Raw genomic sequence first — 21,462 nt, forward strand, 5'->3', positions numbered from 1 at the left:
GAGCTAACATACTGATGGGGAAAGTAAACAATAACCTAGGAGTTAATGCAGAGTATGAAAGAAAGGTGTTGAAATAAAGAAGGTGATGGTGGGTCAGAAAACTCAAGAGAAGCCCTCTCGGACAAGGTAGCATTTGAGTTGAGATTTAAATTACTTAGCCACATAAAGAGCTAGATAAGGAACACTTCAGGTAGAAGGCAAGAGGTACAAAGGCTGTGAAGCAGGGAGAAACTTGTATTTTAACCCATCCAACTTTTCCAGCATTAATTCTTACTTGTACCACTCATACAGGACCACTTGACTTCTGCCCTTCTAACAAGAAAACACCTTCATGCACTGAAACTTTTGAACACAATATTCCCACTGTAAAGATAAACATGATAATCTCTAACTTACCATTCCAGCACCAACTAAAATGGCACCTCCATGATATTTCCTCTGTGAAATCTTTCCAATTACTTCAGAAAGAATTAGCTGCTACCCTCTTTCACTTTCTTAAACAATCCATACATATCTAAGTATTCAGACCAATATAAAACATAAATGAAGCCCAAACCAGTTAGTTCCTTAAAAGTATGAACCTTCTCATTTATCTTATTATCTAAATCTAGTACAATGCTAGGCATTAAAAAATATTCTCCTGCTGAATAAATTTTTAAAAGGTGTATTATAAAATATATGAAAAATATTGCCGTGAGTATAAAGAAGGGAGCAATTAGTATCAGCCATACAAGTATATGAGAAGATCTGATTAGCTCAGAATTTTAGGGTGGGCTTAAATGGTAAGAAAAGATAGTGAGGATATTCTGAAATGAAGTAGTAGTAAGAAGGGTAAAAGCAAAAAGAAATTACATGTATTAAACGCATAACATTAAACTAAAATTCAATAGGATAAAATAACTTGTTTAAGGTCACCAAGGTAGAAGTGGCAAAGCAGACAGAAGTAAAAGTTCAAATGTCTTATACTTCTTTCCCGGTTTGCTGTTGGAAAAACATGTTGGAACACTGATGCATAATCTGATATAGCTCAAGTTTACAACTGAAAAAAAAAAACACATTTAAACTATATTGGATGGTGTCAATATAACAAGATAATTTATTATTATAATAACTCAAATCTATTTTTCCCTAACTCTGAGAGATTTCCCAGAATAAATTTTATTATCTGGATTTGCAAATAAAACGCTAAAGTTTTTTTGAAAAGCATTTTGCTTTTGTTCTATTTTTGTATTAACCATTTTTAGACTCAGTAACTCTAAAACATGACAAAAAAAGATTTTTACCCTGAATTCTGAGAATTAGAACACTGAAAAATTTTGTGACTCATTACAAAGCCAGTATTATTGCTATGGATTCTTATGGATACTAATAACTGGTAACTATTTCATTTTTAAGATTATGCCTACTTTACATGGAAGAAAGAACAATGGACTGAGAATCAGAGCTGCGGTTACAGTCCCCGTGATTCTATGACACAATACCACTAAATTTTGAATTCTCTCAACTTTCAGGACTGGAATATCATAGATACAGGATTAAATATTGTTTATGAGAACCCTTAATAAATTGGTAAATGGACTTAAAAAGTAATTAAGTAGCACTGATACTTTAATAAATGAGTCTTTTCCTTATTTCCTTGTGTCTGAAACCCTAAAGTAGCTATCTATTTTGAGGCTTGGGCACAATCTGATTTTGCCAATTCCTCTACCAAGAGACTAAAGACATTTCTCTTAATTTCAGTTCTATGACCAAAACTTCTCTAATACTGAAACTTACCTAATCTGAGTATCTGCCTATACTTCTCAAATACTACTTATTCTCTGAGTTCATGCAGTGTCCATGTAATGAGACACATGAATCTCACAAACTCCAGATATTCAAGTCTGCTGGACTGCACTACTCTATCAGTAGCAGCAGGAATGATTCCTCTAATGCTTCTTCTCACCCTCCATTCTAAGTGGACATGTCTAATTCCAAGAGCAGCCCTTTCTATCCAGTATGTCCATCTTTACTGCAACTTCATGCTAAATCCTTTGAGAAAAATAAGATGCAGGTTTGAAGTTGATTTTTTTCATTATTTAAAAGTCACTCCACGCAAAAGCTACTTAGAAGCTTTTGTCAATTAAAGTCTAGAACTTAAAATATTTTCATAAATATCTTCTAGTCTAAAAATATAGAAGTATTCATAATGACAAAACTGGTTTAACCTTCTTTACAGAACATTTCCATTATTTTTACTTAATACACTAGTGCTACATTTCTTGTCAAAAGAGGGAAAGCAGTTTGTAGACTATGACTCCATTTTAACTCTCACTTAATTCTTCAACACTCCATTACTTCACTAAAACAGTTCTCAACATTTTCCATGTCAATCCTCTTATAAACCTGTAAAAGTTGACAACTTTTTAAAACATCTTCAATGTGAACAGGCCATCTCCAATCTCTCTCACATCATGCTATTATTCCCTTTAGTAATATTCATCACAATTTGAACTATGTATTTGTTTATTCTAATAAACTGTGTTTATTAATCTACTAATCCATTCCGTGAAAGCAAGGATCATGTTTGTTTAATTCACTACTGAATAGCCATGGCTTAGCAGGTGTCAGAGACAGAAGAGATTATCAATAAATGTTGCTGAGTAAGTAAATGAATTGACTTGTTTCACACCAAATACAGGAACTACCTTATCGAACCCTAGGTGTTACAAATGGATAATAAATCAAAATTATTGCTGTAAATCGACAGCGTTCCATAATTAACTTGTAATCCTTAAGCATGATCAAAGACCTGTATAAAAGTATAAAACAATACTTTTACTTCTTATCCACTTAACAAATGAAAACAAAGTTTTACTCAATTAGCAATTTTAACAGTTCAGTGGGAAGAAGAAAATTTGACTGTCTAAGAAAATGAGCACCTACCTGAGGAAGTTACTCCCATCTGAGGGATGAGTTGCTCCTCCCTGCAATTTTCACGGCCAGGAACTAATCTTTGATATCTTGATGGATGAGGGTTACCATCAACATCAACCAAAAAAGGGGGAGGCATAAGATGAGGTGCTTGCTGAGTCTGTTCATCTAACACAAAATTGTTGGCATCACGAATAAGTGGCCGATAATCACTATGAAAGAACATCTGATCTGCTATCTGTAAAAAGAAAAGCTCATAAAAGACTGGAAAAATAAAAATGTATCATTATAGAAAAAAGTCCACGACATTTCTAATAGAAAGCAAACATCTGAATACAAATAATGGTATTAAGCAACAATTTTCAAAATATTATTTTCCTGAATTAATTGTAAATAGGTCTTTTAATTTTCTACCTTAAGTGTTATGATCAGAAAAGTAGCTGCTTTAAATTTTCTCTGAAACAAGGAAGAGATTATACATAGGAGTCCCCTCTTATTTGTAATTTTGCTTTCTATGGTTTCAGTTATCTGTGGTCAACCTGACTCCAAAAATGCTAAACAGAAAACTCCAGAAATAACCAACTTATAAGTTTTAAACTGTGCACTGTTCCAAAAAGCATAATTAAATCACATGCCATCTCACTTGGGACACAAATCATCCTTTTGTCCAGCATATGCACATTGCCTAGATATGCTACCCACCCATTACTGTATAGGAAAAACACAGTGTGCATAGGGTTTGGTACTCTCCAAGGTTTTAGGCATCCATTTGGAGTCTTGGAACATATTCCCTGTGGATAAGGGGAGGCTACTGTGTAGAAAAGCTACCACTAAAAATAAGCTATTCAATATTCAATTTTAAATATCAAATCTAGTCATAAAGCATTCAACAGTCTTTTTACTTCCACACAGCTACCATGTTTTATCTTAAATCCTTAGGTATACAGTAAGTATGATTTGTGTAATATTACTATAAAATCAACATAAGATTTTCTAAGGGTTAATAAGCATTTTCTCTAAATGTTTTGAGATGATATCAAATTATTGATATAAACTCAACCAGGACATAAATTTTATTATATAAAATTTCACTGGTTAATTTGCAGTTTTTTAAACTAAATTATAAACTACTCAATATTTACTATCATAATCTTTTATACCATTCCACCACAAGTAATCAATTTACTTCTTTTAGTCACTGATCTTCAAGTTGGGGTCTTTAAATGCTGAGCACAGTGGCAGGGCATATGCCTGTAGTGCCAGCTAGTTATTTAGTAGGCTGAATTAGAGGACTGTTTGAGCCCAAGAATTCAAAGCCAATCTAGGCAACATGAGACATTTCACACCCACCCTGTAAAAAAAAGCTCCCCAAAACTGGACAGGATCTTTAATAAAAAGCAAGACAATCAGGTAATATAATACACTTTTAAGAACCTTATGAAAGTCACCTTCGTACCTTAGATAAGTACATATCATCTATATAAATACAACATTTTACATAATTTCAGAGTCCCACTATGGATAACATCTTCCATTTCCAGTTTATATACCCCATGTTAAGAATTCCAATCTAGATTGCTCCAGCAGGCTAAGAGTTATTTTTTTTCTGAAATATGCAGATTTTTAAATAATAAGCCCTAATAAAGTGAGATTTAACTGCTGTCTTCACCTTCCTTTCCAAAACTAAGTCTCCAGACTACTTAACATAAGATTCTTCAAATTTTATCCTGAATGTAAAGATGCTGATTCTCACCCACTCCAAAAACATACAACCCCTAAAAATGCATTAAAAAAAACTAAGGACATGATATATAGTCATCATACTCTACCTTGTCATATTTGCTACTGGACCCAAAGCCAAAAATTAAAAGATGTCCATGAGAGTCGGTGCAAGCAAAATGCTGACCATCAGGAGAGCATTTGCAGTCAAATACTGCGCCATGTCCTTGGCCTTCAATCTGAAATATATTTAACCAACAGTAAGAAAACTACCATTAAAATGTAAAGAATTGGTCACTATTATTAAAATAATTTTATGATAAAAGAAGTATACATCCTAATGAAGTGAAGATTAAGTAAAACAAGCATAGTATGGTAATAAAATTTATGAATATTCATGAAAAGTGCCAGATTAATAGCCTTCAAAAATAATTTATCCACAGACCAAACACAACTCAGGAAATAAAAGAATACCAATCTCCCCCACCCATAGAATTCTGCTTCATGTTTTAAACTCAGATTTAACACATAATTATGTCTTAAACTCCATCTATCTCTGTTCAATCATGCCCTTTCTGCAAAAGCTGACATGTAGCAACTGTACCGATTTTTTGGTAACTCTTGGAAGTAGTAGCCAGAGATCACTGCTCAAATGACACTAGATTTTATTATTTTTGGTAATAAATTCCCTGGTAGTCTGACTCGTCTTTTAAATGGTGAATTTCAAAGGTTAAAGAAAAGGTTTTTTTTACCTGATAATTGTTTTCTGTTTTCCAGTTCCATTAATCCAGAACGAATGGGTTTCCTCCCTGCAACCTGTCAATCAAACAGAGGTGGCCAATCACCACTCTGAATTTTTTGCTCTCAGTGCTTCTTCAGACTATGTTCCAGTTGAAAACTTCTTTAGCAGTGTTCTGAAAGAGGTAAAAATTCTACCCTATCTAAAGCACATCTAGGGACTGAATTTCAGAAACAACTAAAATAGGGAGTTGACTCCCTAACAAATAACAACTAAGGATGATTTTTCAACAAATGCTGTTGGATTTCTGGATTAGCAGAATCGGAACACACACACATTATCAGGTAAGAAATACCTCCTTTCTGTTCCGGTATCCACTGATCTAGAACAAATTGAGTTTTATTAGTAATATCCCAGGAAATGCTTGGAAAAGAGAAAAGTGGTTTCTTTCTTTAGTATTAAAAATGCAGCATAAGGATGGATGTACAGTTCACCAAATGCAGAAGTTAAAATTCAGAAGAAGAATAACGGATTTCTCAAGGAAGGTTTGCATTTTGGTAAAAAGAGAAAATATTTCTATAATAGAAAGGACTTTACCTAAGAAGTTAATACAATACCACAAATGGGACTGCCTCAAAAAGAAAACTAGCTTTTTCCTTTGGCTTGCTAAAAAGAAGAAATGTGTGCAACGGTGCTTATTAATGCTCTTTTGGATGGTTACAATAATAGAAAAGAAAGAATAACTTTTTAAAAAATGTAACCATATTAGATAAAACTAGTAAAATTATCTAATGTTTAATACATACAAAAACTTGTAAAAGAAAGAAAATGAATCATAAGTGAAACAGGATTATATCTCAAGTGTGAAGAAAGTTGGAGGATGGTAAGATAGGAGAGGAAGGTAACTGATTCCAAGTCTACTTTAAAATAATTCAAAAAACCAGAAAGAATATAACTGTTTCTCCAGATTACCACAAGGGTACCAGTAGCCATACAGCTAGGCATTTGCCAAAAATGAAAGACTATAAGTAGAAATTCAGGATTCAAGTCTTTATTTTTCAGTTTTTCCTAGGCAAATAAAAAAAAAGTTACATGAACTGTTATAAATAAGCAACCACATGAACAAAGTATACCTCTAAATAGACTTTCATGTCAAAAACTAAAAATCAGGGGATTGAAACTGCCTTAGCCATGTGTTGTTAAATGATTTTTTTTAACTCTGTTCACTGAAAATTTCACAGAAGGCAAGAGAGAGAACAAAAAAGCAACTACTTTATAAATCTACTCTAATAAATGTTTCCAGAAGTGTAATTACAAGTCTAAGATTACAATTTTAAGTAGACAGTAGAGCGGAGACTCGAAAGTAGTAGTCCAATTTAGCAATTTCAAAGGCAATCTGACAAAGGTTCCTAAGCATGGTAACCTTCATGTGTTGTTTAAACAAACATTTTTTCTTTCCGGGGGTGAGGGTTGGGGGTCAAGCAGGACTGATCAACCCTTGACCCTATATCAATGATGTCACGTTTACAGTTAGTAGATCTCTAAAATAATCTTTGGGGACAGCTGAAGCTTATAAAGCTCTGAAAAACCAAAGAAAAAAATTGCAATCATAGTTAAGATGCCTGTGTGTCCTATATAACACATTCCATTGTGAATATGGCAAGACAATATTAATTTTCTTGGTATAAGGCATCTGTTTAACTCCAGTGACTTTTATATGGAAAAAATGAAAGTACATTTCAATCATATCAAAAAAAAGAAAACAATATTACTTGTATTAACCATTTGTTTACAAAAGGAGGCATTAAAAGAATCTGCGGCCGGGCGCGGTGGCTCAAGCCTGTAATCCCAGCACTTTGGGAGGCCGAGACGGGCGGATCACGAGGTCAGGAGATCAAGACCACCCTGGCTAATATGGTGAAACCCCTGTCTCTACTAAAAAATACAAAAAACTAGCCGGGCGACCAGGCGGGCGCCTGTAGTCCCAGCTACTCGGGAGGCTGAGACAGGAGAATGGCGTGAACCCGGGAGGCGGAGCTTGCAGTGATCTGAGAGCCGGCCACTGCACTCCAGCCTGGGCGGCAGAGCAAGACTCCATCTCAAAAAAAAAAAAAAAAAAAAGAATCTGCTTTACTGATGAACCGGTTATTAAAGGTGCCTCTAACCTCATCAATTAAAAGGCAATTCTCTATTAATGGATGCTCAGACAATAAACACCCATACCTATAAACTGCAGACTAGGTTTTCCAAGACCAGGCTTCCAAACAGTTGATGATATAAAACAGGAAAATATTTTACTTTCTCTATATTAACTAAAAATATCCTAGCTGGTTTTTAAATGTATGGTATGATTACGCCAATCAAAAGAAAAGAATTTTATCTTTTTAAACAAGGGCCAAAGTATTTATGAGTAAGAATTCTCAAAGACAAAATTTTAAATGAAAGCTCTATTTGAATATTCACATCTATTAGAAAGCAATGAGGCTTATCTTCAAAAATGAAAAGAAAGAAAACACCCTCTCTAACAAATGAAAGGTGTATGAGACTATCATAAAATTAAATGCACTACACAGCAAGAAAATGTGTCAACATGAAACTGAATACCACATATAGCTTATGCTAGCTAGCACTTACTGCAGTTGTAGTAAAATAATTACAAAACAGAGTGAAATTAATAAGTAGTGACAAATTATCAAAATAAGTGCATTTTGGATGAAGTATTCTTCTAATAAAATCAAGTATGCTTGTTATGCATTATTTTGGACATATATAAAGACCACATAAAGCTCATACACATTAAATATCAATAAGGTTTAGTCGAGATCATCTATGAGACAGTATTTACCAATAACTGTGAAAACTTCAAAAAGAATAAGAGGACGAAAAAGAAAAGAAATAAAGGTTTATTCAGCAATTATTGCATTTTGTTTTATTTTTAAAAGGAGATGGGAGAATCGGATGTGTTCAAATAGTGACTCTCTTATTAGAAAATTCTCATACTGACTAAAGAATTCTGTAAATACTACCAATACATGAGTAGTATAAACTTGTTAGCCATTTAGAGATTTATACTGAACTTTAAAGAAATTAAATGATACAAAAATTTATGAGCTAAGAGCTCTGATGAGGACAGACTCATTAAGGAAAGAATACTAATACCTTTTCTGAGGGAGGGTACTATATACAAGCAACATAATTTTCGTGAAGCAGAGAGATGAATGATTAGACAGAGGAATGAGATTGAAGACCCAAGACATCTCTCCATCAGTAATAGGTAAATCACCTAATCTCTGTGGAATGATGGAGATAAATGATCACTAGAGTCCAGTTTTAAAATCCTACCATCTGAGGTTCGGAAAGGTATGTTGGAAAAAACTGGACAAATCTGGAGATGAAGTATATTAAAAGCAGAATGCATACTAAAATTCAGGGTCTAAATTGTATCAATCATGAAAAATATAGAGAGAGTAAATATGAGAAGTATACGCTTCTAGAAAAAAAACCTTAACACAAAGTAGGAAGGTTAAAAACTATGGGCTATCTTAGGCAGAACCATCCTCTTCTAGAGTTATTTCAATTCTATTAGCAGGGTCAGTTTGTCTTGTTCTTTTTTTTTTTTTTTTTTTTCTTTTTAAACATACCACTGATTAGAAGCATCTTACCTAGGAAATACTCCAAAATTTAAAATTATGCATCTTTTAAAATACCCTAATTTTATGAAATGGACTCATATACCAAGAATGAAAAGAGCTGATAAATGGAATTTATGCTAAGAATAATCCTTAAGAAGTCCTTCCTTATGTATTAAAAAAACTTTTAGATTAGAGCTTGCTAACATAGGGAAAAATATGTACACTAGATACAGAAGAGACTCAGATGTATATCTGAAGTAAGTGTTGGATCCTGGCCAACTTGGTGAAACCCTGTCTCTACTAAAAATACAAAAATTAGCTGGGTGTGGTGGCGCTCGCCTGTAGATCCAGCTACTTGGGAGGCTGAGGCAGGCAGGCGAATCGCCTGAACCCGGGAAGCGTAGGTAGCAGCGAGTCGAGATTGTGCCACTGCACTCCAGCCTGGTGACAGAGGGAGACTCCGTCTCAAAAAAAAAAAAAAAGCATTGGCTATCTTCTTATCATTACTACAGTCATTATATAAACAAAGATGACCTTAAAAGAAACTATTCAAATTCCAACAGTTCAGGTGTTAATCAAATTACTTTAAAATATTGTTACTGCATGGCTATTTTAATACTGAAATTTCTTTAACTTACGCCAACATAAAAAAGAAAACTGTTGGACCTGACTTGATAAAATCAGATCAGATTATTACATAAAATGAAAAAATATATATTATAGAAAAGTGATTCTGAAAAATTAGCTCTAGATTTTCATCAAAAGAAAAATATTATCAAAATAAATATCTTCAAATTTAACTGCATTTTGTACCAATATTCTGATTTGTCTGGGGAGATCAGTACTATTGATCAAGCCTTCCTTGCAGTTTATTTTCTTTTGGTCTTTTTGGCATATTAGCATGGTGTGTCTTCCTTGACACACTCTCTAGGGATTGTGACCCCTTTTCCATTCTGCTAAATATATGAGTATTTCCCAAAGTTTACTTCTAAGCCTCCTGCACTTCCCTGTCCTGTCTCCATGAGGAAGTAAACTATATTCTATAGGAGACACTTCAACATTTTCTTCTTTTTAACTCCTAGTCCCTCTAAGTAGTCTATCTCCAAGTGCCAGCTGGCCATTTCCACATGAGTAGTTCAACATAATAAACATTATTGCAAATGAACTGAAAAAAGAAGTCAGTTCTCCCTTATGTCTTTCATATTTCCACTAATAAAACCATTGTTCTCAAGGTCACCCGGGCTTAACACTCAATAAACCCATTTATTACATCTTTCCTCCCTGTCACCCTATAGCCCAAATCCCCATATAGTCACAAAACACCAAGTCATTTATGTATTTTCTCTTTACAAATTTCCTACCACCTACCCTATAATTTTTCATGACTAATTAAAGTAGTTTCCCTCACACTTATTCAATTTCATACCTGAAATAGTACTACTGGCAACCAAATTATTTTTCTCTTAGCTTCTTGACCATCCTATAAAATAATTTGCCAAAGTCCCCACAAGGTTCATAGGTATTTATGCCTACGAGATCATTTGAAGTCACTGACAGTTCTTCTCAATTTGTTTTTCATCATTATTTCCAAACTCTATTGCAGGCCGGGCACGGTGGCTCAAGCCTGTAATCCCAGCACTTTGGGAGGCCGAGACGGGCGGATCATGAGGTCAGGAGATCGAGACCATCCTGGCTAATACGGTGAAACCCCGTCTCTACAAAAAAATACAAAAAACTAGCCGGGCGAGGTGGCGGGCGCCTGTAGTCCCAGCTACTCGGGAGGCTGAGACAGGAGAATGGCGTGAACCCGGGAGGCGGAGCTTGCAGTGAGCTGAGATCCGGCCACTGCACTCCAGCCTGGGTGGCAGAGCAAGACTCCGTCTCAAAAAAAAAAAAAAAAATCTATTGCAATAAAGCTTTCTAAGTAACTATAAACATGTCTTAAACACTCAGCTTTTTATAATATTCCTCCTGTTTATAAAATTCATTCTCTTTCTTACTGACTCAATTCCTATTTATCTTTCAAGGTATAGTTTCAATTCCTCCTCCTCAACAAAATGTCTCCGATCGTCCACCCTGACATGTTCCCTACATCTTAAGATACAGCAATTGTCTTTTCTCATTTGTCATGCTACCATTTGAAATTATTTATCAATATTTATCTCTTAGGGTATATTTTGTATATTTTATCTCCCCAACTTAACTGTAGCCTGACTAAAAATAAAGACCATGTCTTATTTCTCCCTTGTGGTCCTCATATTTTGTGCTTAACACAAAATAAAACACTCAAATAATAAAATACTCAAATATTTGTTAAAATGTTTTCATCTGCATGTTTATATTCTGTATAATTTCATATACTTTCTCTTATAACTATCAAATCTCAAATACTCTTGTGATAGCAAGTCATGGACTATGTCAAAGAATTACTACGTAAAAGTAATTCACCAAATATAATGCAGTACGAGAAGCTGGAGAGACAAAGTCACATTCATGGTAACAGATTAACATGTCTTTGGTACCGATATATATATATATATATATATATTATTATATATATATTATTATATATATTAGATATATATATATCTAAGAGATATAATCAAAAGAATCCTAAAACCTGAAAGAAAGTGATAATAACTAGTATATAAGAAGACCGAAGGTACTTCCTTACCCAAAGAAGCTGAAACATAGACTGGAAGCACCAGAGAGTCCTTTTAACACAGAGAGTATAAACATACGACATTATATCTTATTAGATGATAATAGGAAGAAAGAAGGAAGGAAAGAAGGGAGGCAGGAAGGGAGGGAGGGAGGGACGGGAGAGGGAGAAAAGAAAAGAGAAAGAGAGAGACTCTTCTCCTGATTCATAAGAGATAACACAATACGAGATGTATCTATTTTGAGCTTTTCTTTCTCCCTTTCCTAGATATATACAGCTACAATTATCTAAAACTATAAAGTACAGGTCACACTGAGAACATGTTAACATCAGAAGAAGTATGCATGTACAAAAATTCTGGGTGGTAGATTGGCAGCCTCTGCTCGTTTGGAACGTTGCAAGGAGAAATATATTGTTCTGGATTAGTGGACACTGGAACTTTTTTAAAAAAAATCTCTTAAGTAAAAGAAAGGTTAAGAGAACAATTATAAAAATAAGGAAAACTTTAATCAAATAAAAACGTTTTTGGAATTTACCCATGAAACAACAAAAGTAAAGCAAAAATCAAATTCAGTAAAACTGCTTTCTATCAAGAGACATACTGTACTCTTTGATTAAAATCAAAACCAGACAGAAGGCAACAAACTACAGCTTTGAGTAACATGACAGAAATAGAAAGATATGGAAAGAGAGAGAGAGACACAGCTAGGGCTATAGAGAAAAGAAAGAGTAAGAGAAATAAAGCAAAACCGCCAGAAACATGAGGAAAGCTACTAAAAACATGGGGTCTACAAATTCAACTCCAAGCATCTTTTATTTACTATTGAATATTCAAATGGCCTCGTACTAAGAAATGTGAAAAGTCTCTTTATCTTTTCAAATTAATTTAATATTCATTTAAACTCATAGTTAAAACTTAGCTGTCCTGTGATAATTTAATGGGGAAAAAAAGACCATAAAACAATTTATATTTAGGAACATTTAAGGTTATAATTAACTTCTAAACCAGGCGACCTCTTTCACACAAGGCCCTCAGCTTCAGTCCTGAGAGTTGCACACATTTTCAAGCTATTTCTGGGAATTATTTATTTGCCTTTTAGCATTTAGTGGGAGTATAGAGACTTTAGAGTTTAGAACAACTCTCATCAAAACAAAACTATTCTGATGTTTACCTCCTGCCAATGCCAAACAAATGTGGGCTAAGTTATACCCAAGTATTATAGTTTGGAATATTCTTAATATACACTACTTGCTTCAGGAAAATATCCAAATATATACTACATTTCCTCTGAATACTCAAGTTATGTAAGGACTGTTCAGCTGATTCGTAAAGAAATAACTGATAAAAGTACTGAAGGCCTAGAATTTAGTGTGTTTGTTTTTAAAGAATAAAGTTGTCTCATAATTTTCTCTACAAAATTCTCTTTGGCTTCTTCTCCTGTTCATTTTAAAAAGAAAAACAACAGCAACAAAAAGAACTACAAAGGCTTTTCCAATAAGTGTTTTTAAAAGTTTTTAGTTAAAGGTGAGACAACAGAAAGGGTAGGGGGAGTACAAGCTACATGTACTGTGTATTCCATTTCATGCCCTATGTTAGCCTCTTTTAAAACATCATCTCACGTGTCATATACTACTTATAAGTAACAAAAACAAACCCAGCACCCACTCCCCAACTGCTTTTATCACTGAGATCCTCTATTAGGAGGAAAGTTAGCAGTAAAAATAAGAAAAATAAACTCATCAGTTTTTCTGGAGAATACCACTTGAAAGTTGAGAATCCACTTCAAGATTTCAGAATGAAGTAAATTATTTAAACATAAAATAACTAAATATCTTTGTCTAAATTCCCAATCTCAAACTCTTTAATTTGCTGAAAACTTTAGATGGTCCCAAAAGAAAGCACAAGAAATTTTTAAAAGTATAAGGCATGGCTTGAAACAGAAAAAAATAGAATATTTATTAGAATGATGACGATCAGTGCAATATTAAAATATTAATGTTTTATAATCTTATAATATTTAAAAATTATTAAATTCAATTACTATGTATCAGGCATTTGAAAGTTCACCTTTCCACTTGAAAGGTTTTTTAACATTACAGTATTTTTGGCTATTTCTAAAATTTCAAAAAAAGAATTTATATTTCCATAATTGCATTAAAAAATGCAGTAAAATGCTGATGAATACAAAATACTAAATTATATGTTACATGATTTCCATTATCTTTTGCAAAGATACTATAAATTTCCAATGGAAAATTCAATTATTATTCAAAAAGCAGGAGAAATATTAAAGTATTCTTAAAATGTACTTGATAAAAACCAGTATTTAAGAAATGTATACATAAAACTGTTATTCTAAAGGTATAGTCTACATTTCTTATTTTCCAGCTATAGGTGGAATGGTGAGTTTACTTATCTGTTTTATCATCTTCAAGTTTTAACAGTCACATGAAATATTAATTGATCTTAACAATACTTCACATAACTTTCACCATTTCTAGTCAAAAAAGGAGTATTCCACCAGAATTATTCATCCTCTAATAGACCAAAGCACTATATATGACTAGACCCTTCACATGGTGCTCAAAAAATATTTACTAAACTGAACTTGTGATTACTACTACAACTTAACATCAGGGATTAAATTTGTATGCAATCAAGTATCGTGGTATTTTAGTAACTGAAAAACTTATTGATTAGCTACATAGAGCCAAACAGCTATAATTATGGCCAAAACTCAACATTCATGATAGCAAGCAGTGAGAACACAGGCCCTCCCTCGAATTGTTTTTTATTTTCTTAATAGCAATGCTGGATGCTTTATCTTCCATTTGTCCATAAATAAAACAAGCAATGAAAAGAACAAAAGAGTGAAGAGCAAAAAGAATTAGGGCTATTAGATAACTCATAAAAGACAGACAGGAAAAAAAATCAAGTTAAAGAGTAAGATGTCAAAAGATCCACTCAGATTTATTACCATTATGAAAACATTTCTTCATGGACATATTACTACCTGAGTATAGTTAAAAGTTAGCTATGCAATAATATTGACAAAAGCTCAAAAAGCCAAACATGACTAGATTTGAGTACAGCCAGAATCAATGGGTTTATGCTCCAAGGGCCCATATAATAGCTGTGTGAACTCAGTAAATTTGGGCAAAGCACTTCATCTCTATAATGTACAGTTTCTCCATTCCTAAGACCAAGAGTAATAAAATCTATCTTGACCATCTTACAAGGTTTTCATGGGACCCAAAGAGGTAAAATATGTGGGAGCATTTTGGAAACCATTAAACATCATACAAAAAAATTAAAGGTAGTATCTTTATTTTAATGAGATTAAGGGTGGCTCACTTTCTGTTTTTTCAAATGCAGGATACATTTTTTAGACTTTTGGTTTATGTTTTGCTCACTCTCTGCAATTCTATGAATACTATCCAATTCAACTTATTACATATACTTGTTTCTTCTGCCCTCTTTAGAGGTTTACCTATCTTTTATCCATAAAAAGAACCAGAAAATTATCCTCATCTAATACTCTTATTTAACAATAAACAATTTCTAAGGCAGTAATGTAACCAATTCCTCAGCTAATTTTCAAAAATATACAATATATTACGGCTGACTTCTACTCCTGGTTACATTACTAATTTTTAATGGTCTAAGGGCAAATCACTTAACTCTCAAGGTACTGCAGTTTTTATATCTACTGAAAACGTAGAATATTAGCATGACCAACTTACCTGATAAGGGAAAATTCACCTTTATAACTGAAAAGTTAAAGCAGTATTCAATTATGAGAGAAAAGTTTCCCTCCAAACAGTCTACCAATACAATAATGCCCTTTGGAAATGCAAAACTACTAAAATGAAGCCACTAGTATATGCATAGCCCACATATTTTTTTTTTAAGCTATAAAGACAAATTGAGAAATGACTAATTTCCTTATTCAACAGATATTCCAAAAAGGAGCAAATTAGAAACACAAGGATAGAAAAGAAGAAAATATTTTTTTTAGTAGCATATTTACCGGTGGCTTTTTAAAAAAATCTCAATACAATCACAAAGGAAATCCATCAATCACTAACAAGTGCACACCAAATAATTAACACTGTTTCCCAGAAATAGAGGGTTTCACAAACCTTATTTCTTACCTAACGTACACTAAGGCACAGCCTTAAAAATAGTTAAAGTTATTTCCCTCACTAAAAAATCTGCTATTATATCTGCTTACTCACGACATAGAAATAACTACTCTGATTCTCAATCAAGCATAGCATCACATCCAATTTTTTTCACAAACCATATTTCACAAATAACTGTTTTGTAAAATAATTTATTTGGCAAAATAATTCTGACCACATGTACTAACTGTATTGTTTTATGGTTCATTACTAAAGCTTTCTATAATTGGTTTTTAAAAAAAATTTAAACATGCTGAAATAGTGGAAAGAGTTTTTTTTCTTCTGTTCTTTGTTGAAAGGTATCTCTAATATACAGAAAGTAGACATAAAAAAATATGACTACACAAACTACAGTAGTTGAGGAGACCTTTATACTTCATACAGTAAGTGGAAACACTGCTCAGTAAGTTGTATGGGACATATTAAAACACTGTAATTCAAATACTCAGCAAATTATGTTAAAATCTAAGAAACAAAATGTGGAGAGAAAGGGGTATAAACTCAAATATTTAATATACTACCGTTTGATTAAAAGCAAGAAATGCCTGATTCTTTGGCTTTAATTTTAAAATCAGTGTACTTGAGTCAAATTCTATTGTGCTAGAAGACTATTAAAGAAGTACAATAATACAATATAAGTATTTATTCATAATTTCTTCATATGGTTTTCCAAATATTTTTTCTTCTCTACATTGTATCTTCATACTTGTGAATTTCCAAAGTTTCACTGCTAAAACTGTATCAGTTCATCACAATATACAGGCACTGTAATATGCACAATTAATTTTCTTTTAAATTCAGCATGTCAATAAACGTGTGGAATAAATCATTCTTTATTGATGGGAATTTAAAGTCAAAATAATGAACCAATTTTTAAATGGATTTCCTTTGTGATATGCAGAGTACCTTTGTCGAAAAGTTCCCAAATCTTTAGCAGGTATAAAATGAAGAGAATGATAATTACCATATTGAAATAAGATCGTATTTTGACTCCTCTTGCCAGATCCCACACTATCACATTCCCATCATGACCAGCAGAAAAGAGAACTCTAGGATCGAATGGGTGTGGTTCAAGAACAAATACCTCATCTTCATGACCCTGGAATATTTTTGAAGTGTCAAGGAATCATAGATATTAAAAAAGAAAGAAAAACAAACATAATGAAATACCAATATGGCACTATTTCTAGAAATGGAGTTTTAAGAAGTATTAAATTGGCAAAACTATTCAAATTTGTCATATATAAATAATAATGAAACTGAGCTAATATCATTATCCAGGGCTTGGTGGATGGATCTTTTCATATTAAAAAAAAACAGCAAATATCTACTATATATTTCCAAGCCAAACCTGTTTAACTGCATTATTAAAATTATTCAAAGTCACTCACAAAGCAGTTACCCCAGCAAGCAAGAAATTTTAGCTAACATAAAAGACTTTATTCCTCAATGAGAATGTTTCATTCTGTAGTCAGCTTCAGTTATATCAAATAAAGATTAGAATTTTTTCTCACCATCAGGACATGAATTAGTTGACCAGTGTAAGAATTCCAAACTTTCAGAGTCATGTTATTAACTGCAGTTATAACTGTATTGTCATGTCGATCCCAAGCTACCATAGTAACCTTCATTTTTGTGATTTTATCTTCTATTCCTTGAAGGTTTTGGCTGAAAGCAAGGAAGTATTTTACACTGACTATTAAAATACTGACACAACAAAAACCAAAACATATAATCTATAATTTGTATTTATATTCACTAACATAATAACTGTCACTTAACAGTAACTGAGAAGTGTGAATCAACATGGAATGAGGGTAAAAATCCCTGCACTGAGTCAGGAAATCCATGATTTCCAGAATTCTAGCACTTCGAAGCCATTAGTAACAGATGATCTTGCATAAATATCACTGCTATAACTCTATCTAGATCCAGGAATTGTGTGCCATGCTGCTCACTCTCCACCTTTTACTGTTGCTGTCATCCCCTGCTGACTGTTCTGCTTTCCATCTGAGATGACTACACACAAATACAAGTGGAGAAAAACATTAAAAGCAAAATAACAGTTACAACACGCAGTATAATTTATCTTGGCTGAAGAAACCATTGGACATAAAATACTGTCCCTCTGTGACAAATGAAACATAATATGTTCTGGTTTCTGAAAAAAATATTTAGAGTTAAAACTATTATTACAGTACTTTTATCATCCCCTTAAAAAAATTAATTCAGCAAATGTCCTCAAATGTGCCAATGAATCATTTCATAAAAATCTACACTGCTCATCTCCAATTGTACCTCTAGTTATTGCAGAAAAGTAGTAATTTTAACATGATATATAATTTTATAGGCTGAGAGTCACCAACCTGCACTATAATATACTTTAAATAATCAATATCTACAGAATATTTCAAATTTGACCTCTTACCCTGCTGGACGAGTAGCCATATCCAACAAAATGCTCTTCCATTCTCTTCGTTTAAATTGCCAAATACGTGCTGTCCCATCACGGCTCCCACTTACAAACCTATATTAAAAGGAATCAATCCCCCAAAGAGAAATCATACATGCTTTACCAAAATGCACTTTTTCCTGAGATCTCATTTAAAAAGACAGCATTCATCTTTACTTATGCAGCATTCTAGTAACTTCTGAAACTTTATGGGCTTTTTAGAATTTTATATGCAAACGTTCCAATTTTCATGGCTAGGTCACAAAAATAACATTTGCAAAAGTGATTCAAGGTCACTATGTACTACCCTAGAAATAAAATCGACATTTTCCAAGGAAAAAACAATGATTTTCTTCTCAATATTAAAGAATCTGACTTATTCTACTCAAGGTATTAGAAGTAGTTTTATTTCCTTTTATAACAAGAACATGGGAAAATTTATACATCATCAATAAACAGGTCTGCCTCAAATATTATACTGTGACACATTTTCAATCTATACCAAAAGCTTCTCTACATTTTGAAACATATATGGAATATACAGGGTAAATTTAAAAAGCAGTTATTACGAAAAGTGTCCAAGGATACTAACATTATTACAAACAAGATAAAGACATGTGCCTATGCATATGAAGGCTTTATTCACTTTTAAGTATAACTGGTCAAGATCTTTATTTTAGGTAGGTGATCATTTCCCATACAACTTCAAATAAAATCTGATGACTAAAATTGTCTTTATTTCATAATTTTAAAATTAGAATTAAATTAGACAAATATTTTACCTGTTACTAGTGTTGGAAAACTGGATACTGTCAACTTTGTCCTATATATAAACAAATAAAAAAGTGGGTGCTGAATATAAACTCTTAGACTCACATAAATTATTCTCATCTAATTCTTTTCGCCAATACTTACAGTATGAAACTCCAATTCTGATATTTTCTCTGGCTGACCTGATCCAAAAAAATAAACCCGAATAATATGATCTGTGCTTCCCGTCGCCAGAAACATTCCACCTATGAAGAATAACAGCAATTATTTAGAAGTAAAACATAACTTCAAAATCTCTGAAAATTAGAAAATAAAATGTAAGCAAAATTACAATATATACTGAATTAATATTTTACTCCAAAACCATTCACATTTATCCTAAATATATAACACATCTAACTGGAATTTAAGAAAGAAGTTTATGAATATATCTTTGACTAGAATGAATTTTTCAGTATTCCCAGAAGTAAAGCTTTGCTCAAAAAATAATTTCACTAAGTGATTATATAACCATACCATGGTAAAATTATCTGTCATCTTCACTAGAAAATATTTCTCTTGCAATTCTGCTGAAATTTTTCTCTTGTCTTATTTCCCATGTGTCAAAATCTTATCAAACTTTTAAGGTCAACTCCCTCAGTAACTTTTCTTTACAAAGTTTGCAATCAAAGGAGGTTGCTCTCTTTAGAACTCCCCTAGGACTTTGTTTTGTAGCATATTCATTCTATCTTGCATTACAGTTACTTGTATGTGCAGTGTACTCAAGAGTAACACTCTTCCACAGTATTGAAAATAATACTTGTATATAATAAAATATTTAAGTACTTTTGCTAAATGATCTACCCACTAACTCCTTAAAAACATCAAATTGTCTTTGAAAAAGGAGTAAAAATTCAGAGTATTCTGGATGCATGTATGATGCCTATATTTGTGTGATTACTACACGGAACACTGAATCCATGGCAGTGGCACTGGACATCTAGAAATTAGAAAATGAACATGTTTGGGATATTAGTATGGCAAAAACAGACTCACTTCACCAGTTTGCTATCCCTTATCTCAGGTAATATTCCTATCCACAATTATAAAATAAGCAGAAAAAGTAAAACTGAAAATAAAGGTAGGAGGAACAGGTATTAGACACAATTTGGATCTACTCATGTTTCATTTAATTTTCTTGTCAATTTACTACAAATAACCAGGTTTTTTAAAATAACTTGTTTAAAAACACCCTAACATCCATTCAAAATGCTGCTGCATAAACACAAATCTGAATTGGAATCTTAGCACTGCTATACAATCATTTTTTAAAGTGCAAATAAGAACAATATGCAGCGAATGAATTGATAAAGATGTACAAATACGAATCAAATGTATTTTACTTAACTATAGAATACCTTCAAAATCCATGAAAACATAAACCTGATTTAAAATACTGTTTTTACAATGAAACAAGTATTTAAACATTCATTCTTTAACAGGGTCGATTTTGAAACTATTCTCTCCTACTAGAACATTATAGTCTTCTTAAAGAAAAACATTAGTCATGTGATTCTATAAACTAAACTCTTGCATAACTGAAATACTTCTAAGCTAGTTTATATGATTCTTGGTTACTCACTAGCTCTGGCATATGTATAAGAACATGATTTATAATACAACAGTAAATATTTTCCTAAATATTATGCGCTCCACTAGAAGGTTTCTAAATGAACAACTTTAAGTGGAAAATTAGAATGGGGGAAACTTACCAGCACTAAAAGAAGAACAGATCATTTGAACTCCAGGCCGAGGGCGCTCTGTAAATTTTGCAGGTCTTGGGCTGTAACACAAAAAATAAACAATTAAAAATATCCTAAAGGAACCAGTAGCACCAGAAATAATCTGTTTCAAAAAATAATCCCAGAAGGGCAAAATTAAGTAAGAAGCAACAGATGGCTCCCTTCCTAAAAACAACTTAGAAATCATTATGTGTCATAAATCCGCAGATCTTGTAGAAATTCGAGATACAGATTTTGTAGGACCTCCTGATTATGCAACAATACGTACATGGAACAATCCCAAAGTCACTGTCACACCAGACATGCAGTTACTAGTTACACTTACTTCTAATCAAATTTAACATGTTCTCAGTTTTTTATACAGAACAGCAACGTACAAACATGTAAGGAACAAAGCTATTCACAAACATGAATACAGTAGCAAAATAGGTGCTGTCTGTGCCTTATGTATATCATCAATAACTAAACTTTTTCAGTATTTTACATTTTTAATTAAACTTCTCCCTTCTTTGACCTACTAATGTGATAAAACATGTCCTTTAGGACCCCAAAAAGTAGGAATATTACATTTATCCTAGTGAAAATCTGAAGATAATGTGACTCTTACA

General features: G+C 32.7%; 1 protein-coding gene across 3 annotated transcripts in view; it reads right to left on the reverse strand.

Annotated features, from left to right (window-relative positions):
• The window catches only part of PHIP (pleckstrin homology domain interacting protein), a 146,037-nt gene that overhangs the window by 65,664 nt on the left and 58,911 nt on the right, over nucleotides 1-21,462 (reverse strand). For all 3 annotated transcript variants that reach the window (XM_030929652.1, XM_030929653.1, XM_030929654.1), the window contains 8 exons: nucleotides 20,825-20,895; nucleotides 19,218-19,318; nucleotides 19,085-19,125; nucleotides 18,279-18,377; nucleotides 17,365-17,518; nucleotides 16,815-16,949; nucleotides 4,743-4,871; nucleotides 2,926-3,151 (listed from right to left, as the gene is read on the reverse strand). In XM_030929652.1, the coding sequence (XP_030785512.1) occupies nucleotides 2,926-3,151; nucleotides 4,743-4,871; nucleotides 16,815-16,949; nucleotides 17,365-17,518; nucleotides 18,279-18,377; nucleotides 19,085-19,125; nucleotides 19,218-19,318; nucleotides 20,825-20,895 (956 nt within the window). The remainder of the gene's footprint in view (nucleotides 1-2,925; nucleotides 3,152-4,742; nucleotides 4,872-16,814; nucleotides 16,950-17,364; nucleotides 17,519-18,278; nucleotides 18,378-19,084; nucleotides 19,126-19,217; nucleotides 19,319-20,824; nucleotides 20,896-21,462) is intronic.

This window comes from Rhinopithecus roxellana, chromosome 4 (assembly GCF_007565055.1).
Source record: "Rhinopithecus roxellana isolate Shanxi Qingling chromosome 4, ASM756505v1, whole genome shotgun sequence".
Taxonomy (NCBI): Eukaryota; Metazoa; Chordata; class Mammalia; order Primates; family Cercopithecidae; genus Rhinopithecus; species Rhinopithecus roxellana.